This window comes from Centropristis striata, chromosome 19, assembly GCF_030273125.1.
Source record: "Centropristis striata isolate RG_2023a ecotype Rhode Island chromosome 19, C.striata_1.0, whole genome shotgun sequence".
Classification (NCBI taxonomy): Eukaryota; Metazoa; Chordata; class Actinopteri; order Perciformes; family Serranidae; genus Centropristis; species Centropristis striata.
In genome coordinates, this window is record NC_081535.1 from 13,249,980 (window position 1) to 13,277,840 (window position 27,861).

At 38.5% G+C, this 27,861-nt stretch overlaps 1 protein-coding gene across 2 annotated transcripts; it reads right to left on the reverse strand.

Annotated features, from left to right (window-relative positions):
- Window positions 1-1,395: 1,395 nt before the first annotated feature.
- Window positions 1,396-27,861, reverse strand: aak1b (AP2 associated kinase 1b). Of its 2 annotated transcripts, none has more exons than XM_059357766.1 (20): window positions 26,819-27,861; window positions 25,169-25,287; window positions 22,918-23,026; window positions 22,642-22,784; window positions 20,886-21,007; window positions 20,559-20,640; window positions 19,910-20,042; window positions 19,695-19,798; window positions 19,268-19,350; window positions 18,947-19,107; window positions 18,385-18,506; window positions 16,896-17,240; window positions 15,999-16,144; window positions 15,725-15,918; window positions 14,643-14,735; window positions 13,443-13,535; window positions 12,937-13,044; window positions 12,655-12,825; window positions 11,299-11,409; window positions 1,396-3,790 (listed from the first exon to the last, which is right to left on the reverse strand). In XM_059357766.1, the coding sequence occupies exons 1-20, from the start codon at window positions 26,979-26,981 to the stop codon at window positions 3,078-3,080; spliced, it is 3,315 nt and encodes a 1,104-aa protein (XP_059213749.1). In that variant the 5' UTR covers window positions 26,982-27,861; the 3' UTR covers window positions 1,396-3,077. The 2 variants fall into 2 exon arrangements, with proteins under 2 accessions (XP_059213749.1, XP_059213750.1); XM_059357767.1 differs by lacking the exon at window positions 1,396-3,790 and adding an exon at window positions 5,441-10,251 and having other exon boundaries at window positions 26,819-27,858.

Sequence of the window (27,861 nt, forward strand, 5' to 3'; positions counted from 1 at the left end):
CCAAAAGACCAAAACTTTACCTCAGTATACCATACGAATGATCAAATCAACTTCTGCTTCTTGACTAATATTTAGATCCACTGACTCCTCTTCAGCACATGAATATGTTTAACTTTAAAGATGAAAAAAATTATGCTTAGCTGTGGCCTCAACTTGGCCAGTGGCACAGTCTACCTTGGCTGCACAAACAATGGCAATCACTGACGTCACGCAGCTAATCAGCTCCACAGTAAAGTAAGTTCACAGACCTCAATGTAGCTTACGCACTGCAGCCTTGAACTAATTTACAGGGCTTATCTATTTCCATTTACATATACAAATCCTGACATGTTTACTGTGATGAAATCAGCTCACGACCTGGCTCGCTCTTCTCTTTTTCCATTCGCTCTCTTCATCTCTTACTAATTCTAAGCTCACATAACAATTTCCGTATTGTTGGATAAAAAAAAACCAAGTAGCTCATCTTTCACACAAGATCAACTTTCTCTTTTTCCTCCTCAAGCAGATATAAATTTAAGCTGTAACTCTGATGCTTTTGTGCTGATTTATTGGGGGCTAAGTCTGACGTGAATATTAGTCTTGTAATAGTAGACACCTGTGATTAGTTTTTTTTTTTCCATTTTACCTCCACATCTTGTTTTAATCTGGTTGGAATAAAAATTAAGATAAACTAAAAACTTTCCTGGAAAGACTGTGACAGCAGCATGAGGAGCAACAACATCCTGCTGCATCTAAGATAGAAATAGGGCAGGGGTGGCCAACCTGTGGCTCCAGAGCCTCATGTGGCTCTTTAGGCCGCCTGCAGGGGCTCCCCGTGGCTGAGACAAAAAAAAATTATATACATATTTTTACTTTAAAATGTTCATTTATCAATGGTGTAGACCAAAAGCTATTTGTATTACTCAATTGTAAAATTGTATAGCCTTTTTACAGCATATTAAAAACGTTTTGACATTTAAGTCAACTAAAATATGTTTCATAGTTTACGAAAGTCTCCGGCCCAGTGCCTTAACCTTTAAGTTTTGCCAACTTTGAGTTTTGTTTTCAGTTCCCCCATATAGACTAGTTTTCAAAATCAAATTAATAAATGCTCAATATGACTATCAATAATGTTGGTATGCTAATTTAGACTTATTAGGCTGTTTAATTTTCATTTTAGGCTCAATATAAGGTTTGCGGCTCCATTCCACGATTTTCTCTTTTTTTTTGGCCAACAGTGGCTCTTTAGTTAGTAAAGGTTGCCCACCCCTGGAATAGGGAGATGAAACATCATCTGAACCTCTCTGAGTCCCTGCAGGTACATTTTAAGGCATTTGTAACTTCTCACATACAGCCATGACAGCCTGGATATGAAACAAGCTGGCAAAGAGGCACAAGCAGAAGACCAGGATAACATTGTGTTTACAAACCTTTAATAAAATACAGTTTAAGGTTAAATTTTACTGAAATGACCTAATGTCCAGTATTCATAACCATATAATATAATAATAACAAATACTGTTAGCGTGGCAAGGCAGCCCGGTTTACAAAAAGTCCTTATCTGTGACAAAATATAAAGCAAAAAAGAAGCAATATTTAAAATCATTTTAAGATAAACTTACTAAAAAGTCAGCTCGGTAGAGATGATGCTTTTTTCTTGAGAATCCCTTCTGACCTGTCTCCCTACGTATGCTGTAAGACATCAGTGAAATTGAACCACAAACATGATATGTTTCCTTTAAAACACCAAGACCAAAGACAGACAAACAACATTAGCAGGTTAATCCTAATAAAAGAACTATAAAGGTCCAATAACACTGTTCTTGGAAAACCTGCAAACAATTACGAAGCAGTAAAAAGCAGGTAAATTAAGCTTGAAATCATTAAATTCCTTATAAATCTGAACATCACACAAAGTAAAAACTGCATGCATATTTTTTTGTCCTTCAACTGTGTGAAAAATGCTTCAAACCAATACATACATTTAAGTTTTCAATGATTTCTTTGGCTTGCAGTAGAATGTCCAGTATCTTTTGCAACACTTCTGCTGAATATTAACCATTTTGGAAAAAATAACACCACTGGTATTAAAGGCACAATCAGTAACATAAATGTAAACAAAAGGATAAACAACTTCAAAGAATTATAACCTGCAATCACTATACAATATTATTTAAACCGTAACGTTTGTAGATGTCTGACTAAAACAGACCCATATTTTCAATTAGAATCATCTAGAAACACAATAAATGCTTTTTAAGAATTATTTGGATGAAACTGTCATTTACATGGTTAAAAAAAATGATAAATTTGACCTCAACGACCCCTTTTTGATATTCTAAATTGAGCTCAGCACCAATTCTTCAAGTTCATGTTAACACTGTTTGTAAAGTGCTGAAATGATGCACTGCTGTGCTCAGACTGAAAGCAAATCACCCGACTGAGGTAGAACATTTAAACAACTACATAATTGGTAAAAGGATAATTTACTCATTTTAATACTGCAGTTATAATGAACAGAGAAAAACTAAATCAGAAATCTAGGTAATACTGCAACTGAACTTTACTCTGTCTTGGTATATTTTAAAGGTACATTTTTTTTTGGTTTATTTTTTTCAAACTGGGGCTATATGAGGTACTTATTCATAGTGAGTGTATTACGTGCAGTAGATGGTGGTCAACATGAAGCAGGCAGGAGTACCAGCATGGAGGCTAAGCAATGTACTGCTGTGGACGGGGCAGCAGCAAAATGTATTTAAGGAACCAAAAAAAAAAAAGATATATTTAGAATATTTTCACTGCTTTACCTTGCCATCAGGCAGCCTTTTTTTAGTTTATGTGGGGAGATCTGAAGCCTTTATATAGCTCTCTTCAAAGCCACCAGACTCCATTGACAAAAACAGTAAATTTACCTCACAGAATATGAGTGTAACTGATCTACTGCTGCCTCAATTGTTAAGTTTGTTTGTGTTATTGTGTCACTTTGTTGTTTTTAAGTGTCAGTTCACATTCATAGTCAATACACTGACTATGGAAAAGTACCTCATACAACCCCACTTCAGAAATCTGAACTATCCCTTTAGGAGATGATAATATAATCAAGGTTTCCCCTGAGAGTATCTTGGCTGGAAAGGTGCAGCGGTGAACGGGTCATCCAGAGGTCTTCCCCCGATGCTCCAGGAATGCAGAGGCCCCACAGCTACCGAACCCACAGCGGCCTGCTGACCGATCCTGGAGACAACCCGGTGCACCGCCACCGGCTGCTGGAGCAGCGGCGTCTCTGTGTGCAGCGGAGGGCCCCGACTACAAAGAGACTGGGGACCAGGAGGAGATGATAGTGAGGCCAGGTGACACAGTTTGCTGGTTTGATTCTGCTGTGTACCAGACTTTAATATGTGAGCGTTAGTAGGAACAGCTTGGGTGGTTTCCTGCCTCTTCCCAAACGGTGCCTGGAGAAAAACATCAGATGTCTCAGCAGGTTTATGAGACGCAGAAAAGGAGGAGCTGCTGAATGCCATCTTTCTTTCTTTTCCTGGCGTTTTAAAAGGGGCCAGCTGGAAGACATCAGAGGTGACTGGGCTGTTTGGGGGCTGGAACTGGGATACTTGGTTGACAGGTATGAAAGGCAGACTGGTGGAAGCAGCTGGTATTGTATAGTGTTGCATGCTCCTCTCATCTGATGGCAACATGTGTTTGTTGTAGACACGTGCAGCAGTCTTCTGCTGGTCCCTTTGATTCTCCTCAATCAGCTGCATAGAAGCCACAATCCGAGCAGCGTGCAGTACATTACTGTTGAGCTCCCTCTGCAGGTCTGTGTGTGGAAAAGATGGGAGAAAGGTCAGATATTACGATACGAGCTTGAAAGCTTTTCTGACCTCTGAAGATATAATACTTTGCAATCTATGATATTAACCACGAAAGGAATGTTATTTATTTCCTTTGCAGGTGTGCTTTAGACTTGTAGACTTCTAATTTGTTCTATAGGTTACTTGTTCCTGTGCCAGTTTTGTATTTTGATGAGGCAAAGACATTTTCCTAGGTGGAAAACACACTTTTTTGGACAATAAAGTTGTATCCTTTTACTACGTTAATATGGACAATCTTTCTCCATTAACACACTGGTCAAAGGAAAATTATGTTGGGTTCTACTGAAAAAAATGGGAAAAGTGCAACATATTCTTGTGTTCTTTTAAACCCACCTGCCTACCAGCGATGAGATTAAGCTGTATACTGAACAGTTACCCCATACCTCTGTCTAATTTTAATCTTTTTTTTATAGCTTTGGAGAGATGCAGGGACATCACGACACAACAAATGATAAACTCGCTGTACACTCATGAGGTTAGGCCAAAAGGTCTGGGATTTTATACAGGCGTGGTGATTTGCATAGTTCTGGGATGAATCTAGTTTTTCAAATATGACTGTAGTTTAAGTTGTTTTAGCCGCATGCTAAATAATGCACTTTTTCAGAAATTATAAGATTACCTTTCAAATGAAACCTCACGTGGATGTATTTTGGCTCCACAGATTATTTTTAAACTTTTACATCTGGGTATACCAAATAGGTAATAAAAAAATAAGGTGGGTGTTTAAAGGTTAAGTGGCGTATCCTCGTTGTGATCTTCATCAGCAGGTTCAGACAGGTGACGTAAAAAAAAAAAATACTTTTGGCAAAAATCTCTTGCATTTAGACTTTAGATAGTTGTGACCAAGATATGTGCTGAGCGGGACATTTGACAGTTAAATAGTAAACTTGTCAGTGCCCTCTGGAGACAAACTATCTGTCATAACATAAAATGGATTGACATTTTAATGGGGCATGAAGGTCTTACCTGAGGAGAATTAACCTGCTATCAGAGCAGAATAAGAACTTGATTAGTGCATTACACATTTAAATCACCCCTTACTATATTATGCACCAAATTAACAAATAATTTCTCACCCAAGTACTTCATTTAGGTATCTTAATCTGGTAATTAAAGAAGTACTCCATCAATTTATCATTGCACTCCTTTAACGCAATGAGACTTACAGAAAAAAATGATCTAAAAAATTCATGCAGCAGAACGAAAGACATCTTCTTCCTTGAAAAAAAAAAAACTTGAGCCTACATTACCCACAATGCAACTTGACTACCGACTGTTCGGTCAGAGATTCCGATTTGTGTTATGCTAATAGTGGCTTATGTAGCCTTATTTAAATTACTCTTATTTTAAACAGTTACTGAACAAACATTCTTATTTTAACCTAAACAACAATCATAAACCTTACCAAGTCGCTTTTTTCCCCGATACACAACGTTAACCACTTGTTTAAAACTGTGACTGTAACTTGGGAGAAAATACATTTTCCTCAAAATTTATGAGAAAATGCAGTTTCAATGTACGGGAATGCAATTTTTAGGAGATAGGGTTGAATATTCTGGAAAACAAAGAAAATCTTACAATCAATACTCAACACATTGACATTCACATTTGTATTTTATTTGCCATCCCTTTATAATTCTTTAATTATCTCACAAAAATAGAAGGAGCACACGATACCACAGCTCTGACGCAGGTTTGGGCCATGAAGACGTCTCAAAACACTCAATAGTATCAGATAATTGACAGCTTTCATTTTTGGCAAAACAACAGAGAAAATGAGGGGCTTCTGTTTCACATCGAGGACTAAATCTCACTACCTGCTTGGCTTCACCAATTACAACAGCACACTGGCGGCTACAGGGAGAAAGCTCAGGAGTTGCATAGGTTCAAACAGTAACTGCAAATGACTGAGTTGTTCAGAGGAAGGATCATAAAGAGGATGATAAAAACAACATTAGCCTTCGGTTGCACATGCAGTACCTACAGGAAATACACCTCGGAGACTGTTGCTTTGAATCCAGCCACTCCTTTAAGTTTTCCCAAATTTATAAAGAAGAATTAAATAAAATACGTAATTTCAAAAAGTTTGAATCAGGAGTTCTACTGAAAATATTCTCAATTTTAGTGGTTGATGAATAAACTTGAAATAGAACATAAATTAGTTGTTTGAACCCAACTTTGTGATCTTTTATTATCTTTTTATAATCAGTCACTAACTGTGCTATATGCTGTTTTTTATTATACTGCCTTGAATTCAGTCATCAAAAGATAACTACACTGTATTATATATTACAACATTATATCCAACTAGCATGTGAAAACCCATTAAGATCTGAGTCGTTTGTTGGCATTAAATGACAATATGACAAAATTCTTATTGCACAGCTTTGTCGATTCTGATTGGTCAATTACGGACTGTTATTTCTGAATCCAGTGGACCATGTTAATTTGACAGAAGCAATAAAACCTTTTTAAATCAATAATAATTTCTAAATAAATATTTGTTCCAAATGATTGATTTCTTTAGTAAGTAGCCGTGTAATAAGCTAATGATTAAGATAAGATAATGTACTGTGAAGCAGGTCATTATGGCAAAATAAACAGTGAACTGCTTGCTGTACATTATTTCTTATTTGTCATGCTTCAATACTAAATAATAGTAATAATAATGATAATAAATCCTGATTATTTCTCTTAAATCTCTAAATTACGTTACCAACTCTAGCAGAGACTATTTTAAGTAGATCTCACAATCATTTTCCAACATGACAAAATGACAAAAAAAAAAAAAAAGAGACAGAGGTAGTCGTCCCACTGTCATCATGCACGGGAAGCAAGACAACTTTGTTTGATCCTACAGAAACATTTATATTGCTGATTGATTGGAGCCGATTCTTCAAACCCTGGACAGCTGACTGAATGCTGAGTGTTGGCTCTCCACTGTAAGACCTTTCCACACTCCAGAGAGCCCCTCACACATGAACCTAGCAGACAAATTGTCTTTAAACTGTAATATGGAGCGCAGACTTCCAGAGGACAGCGAGACCGGGGAGCAGTAAGCCAATCCAACTCTCAGATGTAGCTCTGACTTCCTGAGAGAATTTAGGGGGCTGGGGGGGGGGGGCTGTGCTTTCAGAAGAGATCTTAATGACAACGTGACCGTCGCCACATTTGCAGCAAACAACAACACAAGTAGGCTACTGGAAAACACATCCAACAATTCTGACTCCACGCACACACACATACTTATCATAACACTGTATACCAACACACATGAACATAACATTCAACAACACTGCCATGCTTTTCGATATGAAGTCTGTGATCACTAAAAGCCGGTAAAGCAAAACAAAGCTTTACGAAGCACAACGTTTTCAGAAAAAAGTTCTAAGTTTAGCGATGGAATGAAACAAGATTCAAGAGGTTAAGCTCCCACTTTCCAGAAAACTGTCAACTGTTTTGAATAAAAATATAATCCTTCATCAGTCCGTGTAAACAAACAAAACACAGGCTCACGTTCTTTTCACAAAGGTAGAGGAGGTGGAATAAGACACAGGCCTAATCTCCAGGTTGAACAAAGACTAGGGGTTATCATCTATACATTTTAATGTACTGACAATAATTGAGTAGATATAACCAAGAAAAAAAAATTTCTCAACACACAATTCCACAAAGAGGAATGAAATATTTATATAGAGTATTCTTCAATATTATTCAGTGATTATGGTGTCAGAATCATAGATATTTTTTCATTATAGACTAATATTTATTTCTTACATTCATTCTCTAACACTCTATTCATATTAACATTTATTAACAGGAAAACAATGTCATTTTTAGTCATATGTCTATCACATATATATATATATGTTTAATATATATATGGATGGATATATGAGATTTCACAAGTAAAGCAATATGTTTTCCACAAGTAAAGCTTTATGACAATGACTTAATATATACAAGGGAAGAATAACCAATTCTATGGTCTGGATAAGAGCCTGCAGGGGTTGCAGATACATATTTACATAAATTAGGAGTGAACAAATGACAGGAATGTAGGAAGGATTGCACAATGCGGAATGAATGTTTGTGTTGATATTTAAAGAAAAAGTGCAAGTGAGTGGAAATCATTTTAAAATGCCATATTAGACTGTTTCTGTTAGTGCCAAAACTTTACCTGAATAGTCATGAATGGTCTCTCTCTACATAAAAGCTACTGTACTTCTACTATTTCCTATTATCACTGCTGATTATTCAAATTATTTTCATGATTTCATGCATTTTCTATTGACATGGCACACTGCTATAAACACTGTTAAATGACCGTGATTTGTCATTTAATCCCCAAACTACCTATTGCTTATATTCGAGGACAGAATCAAAAAATAGGATTAAAGTAAGAGCAAACGAGGACAGATCCTCGTTTCAAAAGTACAATTTGTCTGTTGGATGTAATTTAATTTTGTAGTTATTTTAGAGTTTAGCTGATACATATTCTCCACCAGTCAGCAATTTATAGCTTGTCTTGCAATCACGTCACTATTATGACGCCTGAAATTCAGATGGAGGGCAGGAAGTGATGAAACCATATACTGCGTGAACTGGAGAAAGAAGAAATGACCTCATAACTGGAGCCCGACAGATATATCAGCTGACAGATGAGGCATATCACTATCGGTGTATATGCTGTTTTTATACAATATATAATGCAGAAAACTTTGTTTGGCCTGATTTAGAAATGGTGTTAGCTATTTATTTTTTATTCATTTTTTTAATAGTCAGCAATTGACTGAAACTGAACAGTACTGATGTTTTTTTAGCCATTTATTTTATTCCTATTTATTATTTATCTTCTTAGTTTTCGTTTATAGAATTAGCTGACAATGTAATACATTGTTTGTATAATGTATAACAATGTTAAATATTACTTAATAAAGATTTATGTTTGAGAAAGTAGCTCTCTGGGTACATCTGCAGAGTGCTGAAAAATCGGTGCACAATCCAAAAATTTTCATTCCAGCTCAAATAATTACCCTATATCGGCCACCATATCGGTTATAGATAAATTCCCCCCTGTAAAATCAGTATCAGCAAGAATCTCAACAGCTATAACTACTTTTTGTGCAGCTGGCTCCATGACATTAGAACCAGAGTAGAACGACTGCTGTCTTGTTTTTATTCAGGTGATTAAATACGCTTGGTACATGGTTGTACCCTTTAGCTACTATTTTATTTAAACCACAACCAGAGGTCTGGTGAAACACAATACAAAACCTGGTCATAGCTAAAAAACACAGCAAAGTTTTAACAAGGCATTGTAATTGCATGGCAATACCAACTCAAGACATTGATTTAATGTTAACATCAGCTGACCCGGGGCTTAAGATGGTAGTTTTTTTGATCCAAATCTTCCCCAAGTCAGATGGATTTGTGCAGACATAACCCTCGAACCTGCCTCCAGTTTCCTGCCCTCCACATGAAAAACGCTTATTATGGCGCCATATGCAAAGAAGCTATTCAGAGATTTTATGGCACTTCACTGTTTAAACTGATGAGGGGGAATTTTACTGTCCTGCCCTTCTCTTCATCAATAACTGACATGTTTTTTGTCTAATCTATAGCAGCTTTAAATCATTAGATATTCCATCAAACAGCTCTGACAGAGGTAACATCTATGCTACTGTGCAAATCAGGCTACAAGTTTCCCTTTTATAGAAGAAATAAACTGACTTCATTGGAACGAACGGCCATTCACTTTCCCATGGGTTCTAACTTTAAAATGTGCAAATAAATCTGGGGAGGAGAATTTAAAAAAGGCAAACAACGACAATTTCACTTGTGCACGATAATAACTACAACCACTTATAACTATGCCTATTGTACATTACAACAATGATCTTCTATTGTTTGCTATTAGACATAATGCAATATTGCTCAAACAAACTGGATAGCAATAATATATCCTGATTGACAGAGAGATGTAATGGTTAGAAAGGATGATGTTAGTGTTCTGGCCACTCTTTAAACCAATAGGTGATACGTGGAGTGTAGAGACTACAACAAAGAGAAAATGTGAGTGAGAGGGTGAGAGATGAGAGGTGAAGAGAAGCCAGATAATGCGAGTGATGCGGCGGAGAGGGCAGGTGTGAAGAAGCACTGAGAGGCGTTTCTACTGTAGGAGCTAGAATGGAGATGACAGGCGGAGGGGGTGCAGGAAGCTAGCTATGACAACAGTGTTGATTGCCGTTATGCTATGCCATTCTATAATCCAGTGTTACAGCTTCTACTGGGGGGGAAGCCGCCTACAAGTCGATGAGCTGGTCCACCAGCAGCAGGGAGCGGGCCAAGCTGGGCAGGCTGGATTCAGAGCCGCCACTGTTACTGCGCGAGTGGCCTCCTGAAACTGGCCGGAGAGACAAGGGGAGGGAGAGGCGGGGGGACAAGACGAATACAGGCAGACAGAGGAGGGGGAGAAGCAGAGGAGCGGGAGTCACAACAAGCAAACACAGCAGTCAAGGAGGGGGAGAGAGAGGTCGAGAAAGAGAGAGGGCAGAGTTTACCCATTTACCTCTACTGGTTTTAATACATTCTGTAAAAATAGTGCAGGCACCTGATCCTGTTATCAGTAGGTTTGACCACAGACTGTGTATAAAGATGGACGACAAGCCTCCACTTCCTCCCACTGTGCAGCAATTAGGTCAATCTATCCCAAATATCATAGCAGCAAACTAAATATTTAAAAAACAAAGTTAATAGAAAAATTAACACTTGAACATACATCAGCATGATAAGAAGAAAGCATCTTTGGAAAATGTACTGTCATCGAAAAAATTATTAAAACATTGTTTTCTTAAATTTCTTGTTCATTTTAATGCCTAGTACAACTAAAGGTACATTTTGGACAAATATGATAACAACAAAAACAGCTCATAAAAGTTTAATTTAAGAGCTGATATCTAGCCATTTTCCATGATTTTCTTGATAATAACCAAAATAACCAAAATCAAGAAAACCATGGAAAATGGCTGGATATCAGCTCATAAATTAAATTAAATCTTTAAATTATTAAAAATTGAATGAGCTATTTTTGTTGTTATAATTATATTTGCCAAAACAAATGTACCTTTAGTTGTACCAGACATTAAATGAACAGGAAAGCAAGGAGAAAACAAGGGTGGTCTAATCATTTTTCCATGGCTGTATATGATTTATGACCTGTACTGCAGTCAGCCACTAGGTGGCGATCTAGTTGTTTCAGCTTCACTTTTAGGGAGCTGTCATGTCATCCATCTTTATATACGGTCCATGGGTTTGAGTATTACGTTAATCAATCTGCAAATTATCATGCAACTGAAGGACACCCGATAAACAGCCCATCACTGTCTCTTTAATCCTGAAGACCAAATCGACCCACCTGTGCTTCCTGCTGGAGAAAGTAAAAAAGACTTACCTTGGGAGTTCTTTCGGCCGGTGACGGGGATAGGATCAAACTCGTCCTCCTCTGTGCCGGCCTCTGCAGTGGCCTGCTGGGGTTCGAAGTCTGAGATCAGGAGAGAAGAGTCTGTGGAGGACAAAAGAAATTTGAGTATGAGAAAGCTTTAGAATACACATATTACAGTCAGAGAATTGTATTAAAAGTTCCTAAAAAACTCATCTCAATACTCGTAGGGAAATATTCTGCTCAAAATTCGTCCAAACTGCTCATTTTACACAAACTTCCTGCAATTATTGTGCTCACTGTTTGGGTTAATGGTGCATTTTATCAGTTGTTCTGTGCCGTTATTGCTACACATTAAATATAATATAAATATATCCACATCCAAGTCTGTGGTCCCTTAAGGAAAAAGCTTGTGAATGACTAGTTTAGGCTCACTATGATAAGACGCAACACCTTCATATCCAGGAAAAACATTCTCATAAAATCAGCAGTTACTGCAAAACCACATGGGCAGCTCTCCACTGGTACAAAGCCTGTTTGATAAGATATTATGAAGAGAGATCAGCAGTAATTAGGATCATGCAGCTGCTGCTCACAGTCAGGCTGTGATTCAGAGTTGGCACTGTCAACAGCAGTCAAACGCCTTCGTTCACCAGCCAAGAACCAACAACTAAACCACAGCTGCAGCGGTTTTATTAGTTATTCCATTCAAAAGAAGCATGCAGCTATTAAAAAAAAAATAGAATGTTTTATTATTGTGAAACAGAGAACATTTAAGAAGGACCATGAGTCTACTGGCACCAGGAAACCCTTATAATGAATAGTCAAAGTTTTTAATTTTATTAAGTTGGCTTTAATATTGAACTTTATGAAGTTATGACAGAACAGACTGTCAAGATAAATCTGTAAAGATGATTTAAATGCTTCTGCTGACACCCAGTGGTTAAAAAATTGCAGCCTAACTGCACAAAATGTGAATAACAATGTTAACATGAACAGCACAAGAAGTTAGTTAGTTCATGTAGTTTGTGAAGGAATTTTTCTGCCCTATTGCATTTTTTGCCTACATGTATGTAAGTAGGAACCTTGTTTACATACAGCCAATCAAATCACACAAAGCAGCATAGGACTCATTTCAGAAGTTGGACGGCCAAAAACGTAAGTATAGAACGAACAATAATGTATCATCCAAACATAATATCTGATCAGAGTAAACAAGAATTTGCATTTAGTGGAAAAATTTGGTCCTTTATCATTTTAAATACTTGGTGCTGAAAATCAGTGTGGAAACACTTCTGTCACTAATTAAAAATAATTGGCGTTCAATACCCATGTGCATGTTGAAGTCTTTAGATTCTTACAGCTCACCTGCTACAGGCTGTGCGGAGTCCCCAGACAACAGACTGAAATCATCCAAAGCGGAGGCAGCAGAGGTGGGAGCAGAAGAGACGGAGGAGGTGGCGCTGCTCGCTGCAGGAGGGGCCGACGGGCCGGAGATCAGAGAGCAGCCCAGGAGAGAGTCGTCTGTGGTGAGGGGGTCTGGAACAGGTGGGGAGAGGCCGAAGGTGGACAGAACGGAGGGTAAAGTTCGGTTACGGTTGAACAAATGCATGGCTGCTTGCATCGGAGCACTTATACACACACACAAACCTTTTGCAGATTCTTCCACAGAGCCGCCGAAGGGATCCGCCAATGACAAGAGGTCAGGAAGCATGAGCGAAGAAGTGTCTGGAGATTTCAGTCCTTCAATCAGCTTCTCTGAAGGCCGAGGAAGAATTAAGAGACATACTTGAGCAAAGTACAAAAAAATGTAAAAGGCCCGAAGTGAAATACTGCCAATACAGCAAACAGACAATTGTCTATAGACTAAAAGAGCCAAAAGAGCGAGTTAACAGAGACATGTTTGGTTTGGAGCCAGACTGGCTGCTGATCATGCACCTAATGTTTAGAACATGTACTTCTATACCATTATTTATTAATGCAATTGTTCATTTGTATTATTTATTTATTTTACTAAGGATAAATGCACATGCACATTTAAACACATGCTTTTTTCCTCAGGTATTGAAGATGTGTACATTAAAAGTAAAGGCATTGAATGAAAAAGACCATACAAAGTGTGTGTGTATTGTGGAGCCACTGAGAGAGCTAATTACCTGGTGCATCTGAAAGCTCGAGGATACCGAACGGATCCGGGACCACCAACAGTGAGGCTACTGAATCCACATCAATGGATGATGGTCTTTCAACTGGAAAACAGAAGCCGAACAATGAGCCTAAAATGCATTATGGGAGGAAGCTTTTTCACTGTTTGTGTTTTAATACAAATTGTTAAAACTTGATGTATTTAATTGTTAAGACCAGTTAAAATGATCAATGAAAGTCAAGTGTGTATTTAGTATATAGCAGGTATTTAAAAGTGACTATGCTTGCTTTCAAATTACGTCCACATAAACACACAGCATTTCCTTGAGTGCATTTTTATCGCTTCGACACACCAAGTGAAACTTTATGAGCTCTCTCTTGAATGTTTTCAGACTGTGTGAGACTCTAACATTGCTTCTTTATACAGCAGAATCAATTCTGAAACTTTTCTTTCTCATTAAAAGGATACGCATTAAAATGCTCAGTGGCTGTCAGAACTCTTTACATTAACATCATTAGTCATTTATGACTGGCATTTCTTTCTTTCTGCATTTATTTTATTTATGCGGTGCTCACTGGCAGCTCTTGCTTTTGAAAGCTTCTTAAAGCCATCACATTAATGGACCAGGTGCATTAACAGATCTACATTGCATTATATTCCTCCAGACTCACACAGTCAATGCATTACGTGGCATCAGTACAACAATGGAGGTATTGAGGCAGGTAAAACTTGTGTAGGTATCTTTACTGTAAATCTTAGTCAAGGAAATGCTAATGTCTGTCAGTTGACAATTTAACCTCTTGAACCAAAACGGGGGATTTATGTGCCCCCAATATATGAAATATGGAAATGCCACAAGACACTTCTAGTAGGTCATAAGTGACGATGGAGATGAATTATTTGTTTGAGTCTTTCCATTGCTTTTTTAGAAAAATCCAACTTTTTTCGCCTTAAAAACTGATTTTTTTTTTTCAGAGTTTAACAGTGTGTATTTTGTTTGCCCCAGCACTTTGTTGCGTGCTACCATTAAGTGTTTTTTATAATTCTTTGAGAAAAATTAAAAGTTATGGCAATCTTAACTGTAGGAACAGCAGGAATTTGTGACGATTTCGTGAAAAGCAAGTTTTTATGGGTCCAGGTCCACGTAGAAGCGAGAAAAGAAGAAAAACACAAATTCTGTCAAAAATCCAAAGGAAAGAATGTGACGTACTGGTGTCTTGGGTTGGATTATCAGTAGCTGAGGTCTGCAGGCCTGGTATCAACTCCTCGGCAGCAGAAGATGCCTCAACTTCTGAAGTTAGGTCTGGAAAAAGGAAAATCACAGTTATTAACCGTTATTAAAATACAACACATATAGTACACACCAAGTAGTATTCAGAGATGATTAAAGGGGACCAGGCTTTCTCCACCAGAGCGCCCCGACAAACAGTCTTATAGTCTTCCCACTCCTGTTACTTCTTCACTTTTTATATTTTCACTCCTTTTAACTTTTATTTTCTGTGTATCTGAGAATGCCTTGTTATTGTTGCTGCTCTGTCTCTTATTGTTTTTTCTTTTAACATAAGAACTGTTTTTAGCCTTATGGCATCATTCTCTTTCTAATTAACTGCTCTCTGTCGAAGCACTTTGTAGACTGCAGTTTTTAAAAGGTGCTATATAAATAAAAAGTTATTATTACTATTATTCAGAATCGATTTTAAGATTATTTTACTGTTTTATAAATCTCTTAATGGTCTTAGTCCAGCCTATTTATCTGATTTACTTTTATCCTATGAACCCTCGAGGACCCTCAGGTCTTCTGGGAGTGGCATTTTAATAATACCAAAAGTTAGAACAAAAACCCACGGTGAGGCGTTGTTTTCTCACTGTGGTTATTTAGTCTTTTAAATCTAGCTATTTTACTTATTATTGTTATTATGATTTACTTTTGTTTTCTATTTAATTTTATCTTACCTTACTTTCTTTTTATTTATTTTATCCAATTAATTTCTAACCTGCCTCCAGTGTTTCCTCACTGCTCAACGATGAGATGGTGCTTCCTCAGTTTGTGTTTTGTTTTTAATGAGATGGTTGGGATGGAGGGTTGGGGTTGGGCGGAGATTGCTTGCTTGTTTCTATGTTTAATTATTATTATTATTATATTCTCCTTTTTTATGTGAAGCACTTTGTGTTACATTTCTCTTGTATGAAAAGTGCTATACAAATAAAGTCTGATTGATTTATTGATCTTATTATTATTATTATTATTATTATTATCATAATATGATGAATTATTATATATATTAACAGTACCAGGAGGCTGTTTGTCTTCAGATTTGAATTCCTCTGCAGTGAGGTTGGAAAAGTTGTCATCGTCAAACGGATTCCATGCAGGCTGTGTGGGGGTGTTGGTGGCATCAGTGGGTCCAGCTTTGTTTTGGTCCTGGCCTGCATCACCAGCACCGAGCTCAACAAGCTGGACGCCGCTTGATTCAGATGTAAGTGATCTATGGATAAAAAAAAATAACAGAAGAAGATTAGAATTTGAACTGTTCTGTCAGTTACTTCCATTACATGTGCTTCTTACTGGTTGAGGGCAGCTTCCCCGTTTGCTCCTTGTGGCGGCTGTGAGAAGTCGCTCACTGAACCTCCAGCAACGATGCTCGCTGCGGCGTCACTCGGCGTGCGTTGGTGGCCTCGTTCTTCACTTGTCTTTGGAGAAGCAGGTGGAGTCTGATCAAAAGGGGCATGGAGTGAAAGCAAAACACAGAAGATAAAGACGTAGCTCATAGATGATCAGAAGTCACAGAAAGTCTCCAAAATATTTTTAAATGTTAGACATGAATGTCTATGAGGGATGGCAGCATCAAAAATGTATTTATAAAAATGGTGCTGATGAAAATGGATGTGAAATGAAAAATGAAAAGTGATTTGATTAATTTAAAGCTGATTTGGTTAAAAACTTGTGGTATAGTTTAAACAGAGCATCTAACATTCATCATAACACAAAATTTCCATTTATAATTTAGGAAATTAGTCTCAAGGGTGGGTCTACCACAAAATAATGAAATCGGCTTTAAATTAATCAAATCACTTGACAATTTATCACTTTACTTTTGATTCCACGTCCATTTTTTCCTCTCCATTTTAATCAATTATTTTGTTACTTCCACCCGACATAAATGTGCTGACAAGCCGTGTTATTAAGTTTTCATTTCACTTGCAGGCACATTTGTTCAGAGCAAAAAGTCTCGGACCAAAGAGACAAAAAAGAAGCATAAAGATTGGCAGAGTTAAGATATAATAAACAGAGAAAGTAAATCTCTCTTAAAGCCATACCTAAGTAACTAATAATAATTGATGGATTGGTGGAGAACACCGGGCCATACCACTTAAACAATAATGGACAAATAAAACAGAAGGAGAAGTAATTCATGCTGACATCTCTACAGTGATGATGGCGTTCAGGCGGAGCAGAACTTACCGTCTCAGCTGCTTTTTGGCTGATCTCAGCGGCGGCGGGCTGAGCCTGGGCAGCTTGTGGCTGAGCTACCTGCTGCGCCTGTTGAGGCCCGGGCGGCTGAGCGGAGGCCGGTTTGCTGGGTGAAGGCTGAGCCGCCGGCTGCGGAGCCTGCTTGCGTCTGGCCGGGCGTTGAGGCGGGGCGGGGCTCGACGGAGTCTGAGCTGCCTGCTGGGAGGCGGCGCTGGCCGCGGCGGGAGGCGTGGTCTGCTGCTGAACGGCCGGCTGTGCTTGTGGTTGGACTTCAGCTTTGGTCACTGGTGACACGACTGCCGCTGTTGTTGTCGTCTCTGCAGCTGGCTGCACCGGCTGGCACACAAAGACGTGGATTTATATTTGTGTTGGGCTGATATATTTACATTGATTAATTATTTAGTAAGTAAGTAAGTAAAGTTTATTTATAGAGCTCTTTTCACATATAAAATCAAAAAGTGCTTTAAAGAAAAAAAGGGGAACCAAAGACATTTAAAACACATTTAAACATAAAAGTATAAAATAATATGTACAATGCAAGCTGGTCATCCAAATGCCTGTCTAAAAAGAAAGGTCTTAAGGTGATTTTTAAAAGAGTCCAAAGTTTGGGTGCCACATTTTCAAATGATCGATCACCACGTATTTTCAGACAGATACTTGGAACAGACAGAAGAAATAGAGTGTTTGACCTAAGAGGCCGAGCTGGCAGATATGGGTGAAGTAGTTCAACAATATATAGGAGAGCCTGACCATGTAATGCTCTATACGTGAGAGTAAGAATTTTAAACTCAATCCTGTATGCAACAGGGGTTTAGGTTATGATATAATTATAATAATAATGTTAAAAAAATATTAAATGTAACATGAGATTATATGCATAATACATTAGAGCTCAAAGTTATGTTTTGAAATTACTTTTTATTTTGAAAAAACAGTCCAAAACTTGACTCTGAAAAGGGTTTTGAACAACTTTTAACATCTTCCTGTATAATGTTTCTGTCAATCTACTATTGGATTAATCCACAAAACTCATGTGAATAACTTAAGCTGCAGTTTGGGAGTTTGCTCTTTGTTTGCACTTGGGTTTCTTTTATCTGTTTGTGTTGTATATTGTTTTATGGCAGTTTTTAAAAAACGTACGCATGCTTGTATGTGAGTATGTGGTTGTTTTTGAAAATGTTATATTTGTATGATGTACAATCATGTATAAATATATTTGTATTTTTATAAATGTAAATTCTGCATTTATCCAGTTGTTTACTGTGAGCATGAATGATAATAAAGTAAAGCCTCAAACTTATATTGTATATCCACCCTGACAGGAACAGCCAAACGTTCATTATACTTTACTGGAGATGTTTGCTTTTGCGTATTCCCATTCTGAACACATTTTCGTACAGAAAAATATGGTTTGGGCTTTGTACTCATTTGCACCTGCATAAGCTCCTCTGTCTGTTCAGTGTAATTTGTCAGCATGTACCTGCTTCTGAGGAGCCACAGCCTGACTTGAATTGTTTTGTGACTGGATGAGTGGCAGAGCTGAAGTCTGTGCCTTCTGTGACTGCAGAGCTGCAGCTGGCTGAGAGAGGTTTAAGCTGACTCCTGTGGGATGTTAAAAAAAAGGGCACAGACTACAAATTACTCAACAGCATGGAAACTATTTTAATCACAATACTGATACTGATGTGCAACAATGTAAAAATCCAGCAACATAAACAGGTTTATCCGAGCATTTGATGGGATTTCATACTAATAAAAGACATCAAAGTGATTTGTAACAGGTACAGAAACTGATATTAACTGAAGCGGCATTTCAGAGTGTGGAGAATCATTACATAATCTCTTTGGGCCTGTGCTTAGATTGCTTTAATTTGCATGAGTCTTAACCTGCATACTTGATCTGTTCCTGTTGGGAATTGTGGTATTCAATGTGTGCACAAAGGATTAGAGGGATTCCTGTCGTTATGCACATCTTTATTCAAAAGCTTAGTTTCTTTTTTCCTCTGACAGAGATGAGAATAAGGACGGAGTGCTGTACGTACCCACAGGCTGAGCTGCACCACCAGGGAGATTAGCCCGCTTGCGAGGGGTGAGAGCAGCAGGCTGGATGGGTAGGATGCCAGCCGCAGGCTGTGTATGGGCTGCTTTGGGCCTCTGGCGAGGGGTTATGGAGGTTTCAGTGGTGGGAATTGGATCCGTCAGTCTGGCAACAAAGGGAGCGTGTTGGCCTTGTTAATCACGGCAAATAGTGTTAACATAATTATTTAATGAGTATCAGACTACTGACTGTACCTAATTACTTCCACTAAATGTTGTGTTACTACAGATTTATTGGTGATACAAAGTAAGCTGGTCATGCTTGCCTGGGTTTAGCCTGGCTCTTCTTTGCTGCTGCAGCCTCACTCGCTTTGATTGGCTCGGGAAGTTTAGTAGGAATTGGAGAATTCTGGATTATGGAAAAAAAAAAGTAAAATATTTCAAGAAATGTATTTTGAATTCCCACAAGACAGAAGTATTAATGATGATGGCAGAGACCATATTTGACAATGAAAATGTTCTGATTCTTGCAGTTGGCAGTGATAATAAAGAATATCATCAGTGCTAACAAGCATATTCCACTATTTGCATTGATGAATTAGTGCAGATTTTCCTCCCACTCTGTGACCACTTGTTGGTCAGGCAGACAGGTCAGCAGATTCCACTGAATACGACATTAAAATCAATTCCCGATGAGAGAAAACCAAGCATTTCAGAAAATTTCAGCTGACGCTGGTGCTGAGAGAGACTGACCTTCACATTCTGAACAGGGCAGGTCCGCTGAGCTAGTTTAAAAGCCAAGAAGGAAACCTGGTAGATATCTGGTCTTTTGTCTGGGTCTGGCTCCAGCATGTACCCTGAAAACACACCATGAACAAATAACTCAGAGAGTGGGGAGTTATGGAAGTAGATATTCGCACTTGTGCATGGGTTTGTTGAACAGTAAATATTGTTTGAGAAGGACTAACGAATGAGGCAGTGAAGATCATAAGAGTAGCGTGAGTTGTCAGGAATGGTGAAACTGCCGTCACAGATGGCCACCTGGCTTTCACCAAAGGGCAGAGTGAAGAAACACAATTTGTACAGCAAACAGCCCAGCGCCTGGAGAGGACAGTCCCATGCATGTCACCAAACAGAAACAAAGAGAGGAGAGGTTTATTAAAGAATTTCAATAATACACCATAAGTTACACATTAAACACCAGCTAGTAAAAAGTTAGAAACCATGTATTCAGGAAGCAACTTTTAAGCTTCTCTTTTCCTTTTTTTATACTTTTAATTCTTATTTTAAAACCCGAAAACCTGCCAGCAGGTGTGAGAAGCATGTTCTCTGAAAATGAAATCACCTAAATTAAACAATTGATCAGACAGAAACTGTAAAAACAGGCATTATCATCTGATTTTCAACTTTCCGATGGTCCTTGAACATATCATATCTGCCAAACCTTTCCATCAGGAATGATATCTAACTCTAATCTTAAAATCGTGATATTTTATCAAAATCACTTAATTACACATAATGTTTCGTTAAAAATAAAAATGTTTGCACTAACCAGATTCTGTAAAAAACATTAAAATGTGTTCCCCAGTGCACCTATTCTCTGTCCTCCTTACTCACCCAGACATCTGCTTTTGTGGTGATAATCTTATTATTGTAGAGGTTCACCATCTCTGGGGCACGATATGATAAAGTGGTGTACCTGAAAGGAAATGGGAATAAATTAGTTAGAAAAAACAGGATAAAATTAGAAAGACAACTATCAGTTTGTGAAGTAAAACCTGCCTACACAGTTTTATGTGCTCATAGATGCACATAAATTCTAATGAAAGTTGAGATTTTATCTGTTACAAATTACATTATGCATCAAGCAGCCTGAACCTAAAAGGCGTGCTAATGAATGAAAGGTGCTAAAAACCACCAAAGCGGGCGAAAAGAGGCACAAACTTTTTGATCTCTTCCTCTACGGTGGCTACTCCTTCAGTCTGTGGGCTCTGGAACTTGTTAGTGGCGCTGCCAAAGTCACACAGCACATAATGACCCTTGTCATGCAGGAGGATGTTCTCCACCTACAGATATAGAAGAGGCGAGAGTCACACACAGTCATGTAGAGCAACATGGATGTTATACATGAAAGAACTAGGGCTTGGCGATATGGACCAAAAGTCATATCCCGAATATCGATATACGTCAAGTCAAAGTCAAAATATGACATGTCACAGGTAGTTTTATTGAAACCATTTATTTAAGTGAACATAAATACTGTATAACAACAGGAGTACCATTTTTAAAAACAAATTTCCATAAAGTGCACATTTAAATAGAAAAAATATCTTAAATAAAAATAGCCTATGAAATAAAATAGGCCAATCTTTTTCAGAAATAAGTATATTTATATGAGAAAACAATAACGAACATTACAAAATAACTAAGTATGACAAACCCTAGTAAGGGCAGCATTATAAAGAAAGAAAAAAATGTGAACTATATCGATATATGTGATATGGTCCAATTCCATCACATTTAAAAATATATCGATATATTAATATATCGCCCAGCCCTAGAAAGAACCCTGTTTGGAGTAGGGGTGTAATGATACATCGATATAGATCGATATAGATCAATTCATCGGTGAACGATCCAACTGCATCAATGTATATTGCCGTCTTTAATATACGCTTTTATTTTGAAAATTAGGCTGAATACAGATAGAATCTGTAATGGGAATGGTCTGTGTTTATTATTAAAAGATCATCAAGGGCTCTTTAAGTCAACCCATAAAAACATTTACACTTAAATGCAACATGGCACTTTATAGTCAACAAAAGGTCTATTTTTATTCTTTGTATTAAAAAATAATGGATTGTTCTTCATTTAAATATCTAGGAGAGATCAACAATAAAATAGTAGAATTGGTTTTTGTGAGCTGATATAAATGTAACAGGTTGTGTTAAATACTTTAAAACTTTGAATACTACTTTTTTCACCTGTAATTTATATTCACACATTTTGCTTCTGTTTTTGCTGCTGTGACAAGTGAATGTCCCCGTTGTGGGATCAATAAAGTGTAATTTAATCTAAATGGGCATATGATATTGACTCATATTGATCGCAGGCAATTGAACCGAATCAAAATCGTACCGCGGCAGAATTTGTGTTAAAATCTGCAAATATTCAGTGAATGGATCTAATATTCTGTTGTGATAAAACCCACAATTTACACCCCTAATTTGTATGCAGCATGGTAATAAAACTACTCTGACAAATCAGATACAGGAGTTTGTTGCCTCCTGCAACATGTACACTGAGAGAGCTTTTTGAATACAAACATCTACACTATCTACACACTCCTAAACATTTGAGTTTCTGCACTGCCATAAGAAGTCGTGTTCCACTGTTAAATCACTGAGTGACAGTAACGTAAAATTAATGCGACAACCGCACTGCAGTTGACTGCGCTCTGCAGAAATGGGAAGGTATTTGAAGTATTTTGACAACTGACAATCTCCTCTCCCCTTCTATTAGAGCTATCCATAATTAAACACAGCTTCAGCTCTCACAAACATATCAATCACGATTCTTCAAGCACACAGCGTGGTGATCCAGAGTAGGTGTTGCCCCAGAGTTAACACAGAATAAGCTGCCTTCCTGTACCATCCACACAGTGCAGAGCGGAGCATTACACAGAAGAAAAATGTGTCACCTTAAGGTCCCTGTGGATGATGGGTGTCTTGCGCTGGTGCAGACGAGAAACGGCATCGCAGGTGTCACAGAAGATCTGCAGCACCTCAGCCTCAGTGAAGCCGGTCTGCAGCCTCTGGTTCATCAAATTAACCACCTGCCCCCCTGAAAAAAAACAATATACAGTTTGTATTATATACAGTTATTATTCTTTTAAAATGCTGAAACTGCCACACAAGCTCAAATTCTTTTTGCAATTGAAGCAGCAGTCACAACACATTTCTCTCTCAGCACTCACCCTTGCAGTAGTCCATAAGTATGAAAACCTCCCATACGTCCCTCGACCCCATAGCCGTAATACTGGAGTCCAGGTAACCAACTATATTCTTGTGACCGACAAGGTCTTTCTACAAGAACACAAACACACATTCAAGAGCATTAAAAAAACACTGTTCATCAAGTTTGTACACAACATGGTCATAAACATAGCATATAACATGACAACAACACCTTTTCTTGGCTTATTTATACAGTCTATGCTAGCAGCAGAGACAGCAGTCTTTATAATTATTCATTCATTGTCCTTAACTGCTTATCCACACGTGGGTCGTGGGGGGCTGGAGGCGATCCCAGCTGACATTGGGAGAGGCGGGAAGCAGGGTGCACCCTGGACAGGTCGCCAGACTATCACAGGGCTGACAACCATTCACACTCTCATACACACCTACGGAGAATTTTGGACTGTGGGAGGAAGCTGGAGTAGCCAGTGAGATCCCATACTGACACAGGGAGAACATGCAAACTCCACACAGAAGAGCTGCAGGCTGGAGTCGAACCACTAAACAATAAAGTGGCCCTTTATTATTATCATTATTATTATTATTATTATTATTATTATTAAGAGTAATTAAAACTTTTTGTCCAGTAATGACAGCATTTCTTTGGAGGAAGTGTTCAAAAGCCTCTGAGATCAACACACATTCAAAAGGCAATAGTCGCAGAAGCTCCGCACAATGACTTGATTTTTTAATTCAAATCAGAAAGAAACCCTCAGAAGTGACAAAATGATTTGCAACATACATACACACATGTATAAAAAAAACCATGGTGGCCCAGGAAGGAAATATTTATATATATTGCTGCAAAGAGGCAAGTAAGAGGTTCAACACCAGAACCTTTAAAAAAAAAAATCTGGTCAGTGTTTTGTGCTGCAGTGTGAAGCCATCACCTGCAGAGGGAGCTGCTATGAAGAGCTGAAATCAGGAACCTATTAGGTAATGAAAAATGTCAAGTACTGCAGCTGAGGTGAAGCACTGTCTGTCTGTCTGCTGTGTCAGTGTGTGTGTGTGTGTGTGTGTGTGTGTGTGAGAGAGTGAGAGAGAGAGTGTGAGAGAGAGAGAAAATGAATGACTGAGAGGTGAAGGAAAACATGCCTTTTAATGAAGGAGAATGACACCAAACAGCATCTTTTAACCAGATTTTGGTGTCCACTAGTGTTGGTTGCAAAAGAAAAACTAAGACCCAAGTTGTCAGAGTAGACTGCATGTAATTCTGTTTATACAGCCAATTTTCCTTTGTAATTTGACCGTGCATTTCTTCCTTCCTTCCTTCCTGAGTGACCCTTCAGACAGACAAGAACAAACACTATGTGTGAACTTAATGAACGCAGGAGTTTCAAAACCATGAAATACCTCTTCACAAGTGAGAAAAAAAGCTTTACAGTTTGTGGTAGGCTACCAAGACATACATGTCTATCATACACTATATAAACCCGGCCCTGCTACCAGGTTTATATAGTGTATGAGGACCAGGACAAGAGGTTGGGGAATGTAGGGATAGTCCTTTATATAAGCATGCAATCCTTACATACGTTATTTTTATAGCAGATATTCAGGTTTGTTTTACAAGCAAACACAAAGCATGTCTCATAAATATGTCAAATACCCCATAAGGGACTTTCAGAACAATGAATGCTTACAAAATAACTACATTTTAACAAAACATCACCTTGACGGTTTACGCCAGCCAAGCATCAGAACATAAAGCGCCATCCGAAAGGCTGCTGGTTGTTACATCACCAAGATAGAGAACTATAAACAATAGATATTTCTATGTATTCAGGCTTTCGCCATCTGAAGTGACATCCAGACGCATCTGCATGGAAAAATAAACCCTGCTTTTCTCCACTTTAAGCATTAGTGTTCGTACAAATAACCCCTGCAACTCACCCGACTATACATCTCAGGGGGAGAGCAGAACATGTAAGACAATACTATGAAAACAAAAACAAAGCACACCAAGAACCAGATGAATAAACACAGTACAAGCATGAAACAACCTGCTGCAGGCTGTATGTGTACTGCACTTGTCCTCGTCTTTCCTGACAGATTAGAGAACGTGCATGTGTGGATTTCTTGGAAATGTTAGTCACAATATGAGATTCCCTTTGTCTTGTGGTTGCCTTAATATGTCGGTTCAACCCCCACAGAAAAATCACATGGGCTCAGTGTGAGAACAAGCAGAGGAAATATTTGACCCCAGCAACTCACCATTATCTGAATCTCGCATTTGCACACTTGCAGATCATGCTCATTGTTGACATACATCCTCTTCAGGGCGCAGCGCACCCCTTGATTTGTTCGCACGAGGAACACGATTGCAAAGCCACCTGCAGGATTCAGAAAGACACAAATCATCAGAGACATATTATCACAACCTAGAGGCACACTGCAACATTATTACCAGATTTCATTAAATACATACAAAATGCATAAGCCTTTGGTAAATTCTCACAAGTTTTCTTTACGAATCATGATTTTGCAAATAGCAAACATGTTAAATTTTATGCCCAATTAATTCCAAAACTGTTGCAATCTGTGCCCATATAGCCTTACATCAATATGGACAATCAGGACCAAATGGTGCAGCCTTATAGTGTTATGTATTAGTCATGTCATTGCTGCAGGGTTTACGTAGAGGCCTACATTGAGGCCTAACCATCTGGTATAGCTCAGACCACAAATTCACTTTGCCGAGTTTAGTTGTGACAGAGTCATCAATTTCAGGCGTACATTGCGGCTTCTACTGCATCTTCGACTTGACATGAGTGAAATGGTTTTGTGTGGCACCGTGGCACTATAAATCTGCAAGTGATACCGATAAACATGGGTGCAGGTTGTGGCTGAGGGTTTGCATCAATACTAATATAACTGTAAAGGAATTAATTATAAAAGCCTATGGCTGAGAAAATGAGTAGCTTATAAGTCAATAGAGTCAATAAATGTCTGACAATAGTCATTCAGAGTATTTTACCAGAAACAAGCACATCCCTCTTATTTCATCTTTATACTGCACTTGCATTAACATGTATGCAGTCTGGATATAAACAACCAAGTACTGTTGCATCACATGATGGTCAAAGCAATTGTTTCATCTATTTAAAACTATACAAATACAATTATAACAACAACAAAAAGATTATTAAAATCACTTTTTTATGGTGAAGTACAGGCCTGCACTTCAGCATCGGGAAGAAGGTCCTGCTGCCAAAAAAGGCTACTTCCGGTATCTAAAAGGACATCTAGGGCTGATTCTTTGTCTACTAACACCTGATTAGTTGATTTAATCTAGTGATATGTCAAATTGATTTTCATCACAAAGAATAATGCAAAAGCATCACTTTAAATCTTGTGTTTACCACACATGCTCATTTGTTTCATGGAAAGTCAGTCTGCATGAAAAAAGCAAAACAAATGACTAAATGACTAAAGAAATCATAGTTGACTAAGATCAAAACGACTAACTGACTAAGAGGGTGCAGCCCTGCAGAAATCTAACATTTATGTGTGATCTACAGCTTGCACTAAACCTGCATGTATTCATTTTTAAAAGGACCAAATAACTGGGTTAACTGTCCAGCACCAGGTAGGCTTCCATCTCCTTGAATCACACTTCTGACTCATAAAACAGCTAACAGGAAACTGCTTTTTGTCAGCTGAGAGAAAGCAGTAGGCCTCTTTTTGCATTTGTGTATCCAAGACACATAGATGCAAAGCTGCATCATTCCTGTGGGGATAACATAAGGTTACATCCCTGCTCTGTCATGTGACGTATGCATTTGGCTTGCAGGACATGCATGAAAATATATAAGGGGAGGGATAAACAAACAGCATCATTCGGCCTGTGCAACCCCTTCTCACCTTCAGCAATTATCTCCTCAACAGTGACTTGGTGCCGCCCGACAGTGAAGGCTCTGCCAATGAAATTTCCGCCTGCATGACTGGACCCGGAGCTGCCACCTCCTCCTCCAGAACCAGGCCCGGAGCTCACCAACTCCCGACGGGAATCAAAGAACTTCCTCATGTTGCCGAAATGACAGGAGGAGTATCTGCGTCTTCAATCAGATGCAGTGCTTGTTTCCTGTGCACTGAATTATTGCACTGACAGATAATGCAGGTCAGATTGTAACGAATCCGACGCTTCAAGCGAGTCTATTTGCAGCCTCAAAACATGCAGTGATGCCTTTGTCACTTATGATGTTGAGACAACCCAGATTTTTGGTGGCAAATTTCCCATTTGCTGGCCAACACAAGCCAGTTGGTGATAGCTAGAGCGGTTGCGACTAGCTGTTATGTAAGTGAATTACACCACCCAGGAGGCTAAAGCATCTCCGGAGAAAGTATTTCTTTAGCTATCCATCCAGCTGTTCATGGTCGGCTGCTGCTGCTGATAACATTAGGTCTTTCTCCATCTCGTCCAGCCATTACCCAGCTAGCTAAGTGCTAGCTACTTACGCGCTATGACATTTCGTGTAAGGTTATCCAGGTTATCCTCTGAAGATAATGTCTCCGAGTGCGATGTTTCCGACGTGTAACTTGCGTGATAGCGTTACCCGAAAAAATGTTTCCATCCTCAGTCAAGTCGGGAAACCGTTAGATGGCACATAGCCGCCCGTCTAGCTATTTAATTGCTCCCATTTAGATCAAAACTGTGATTTTTGTAAGCTAACGCATTAGCGCGATGCAGCCTTTCATCAACACAAACAAGCGCAGAGTCTGCAGGAAACTAAAGCCTCCTGTCTGTTGCAACTGTATCTGAAGCAACAGAATTTGACATCTAATCTACCAAAACATTAGGCTGAGGTTTCAACCCAGCAGCCTAATCTCTGCAACCACAGCAATCTTTGGCTGCCAGCGATATCGCAACATCCTAGCTGTTGCTGTTGACGCGCGGACGGAATTAT

Bases quoted from the DNA above. Each gene is read 5' to 3' on its own strand.
- aak1b (XM_059357766.1), bottom strand. From the start codon at position 26,981: ATGAGGAAGTTCTTTGATTCCCGTCGGGAGTTGGTGAGCTCCGGGCCT. The intron at 22,785-22,917 runs GTGAGTGCTGAG...GTTTTTTTTCAG, and splicing joins ACTTATGGACTACTGCAAGG to GGGGGCAGGTGGTTAATTTG. The intron at 16,145-16,895 runs GTAAGTTCTGCT...CCTTTTGATCAG, and splicing joins GCCAAAAAGCAGCTGAGACG to ACTCCACCTGCTTCTCCAAA.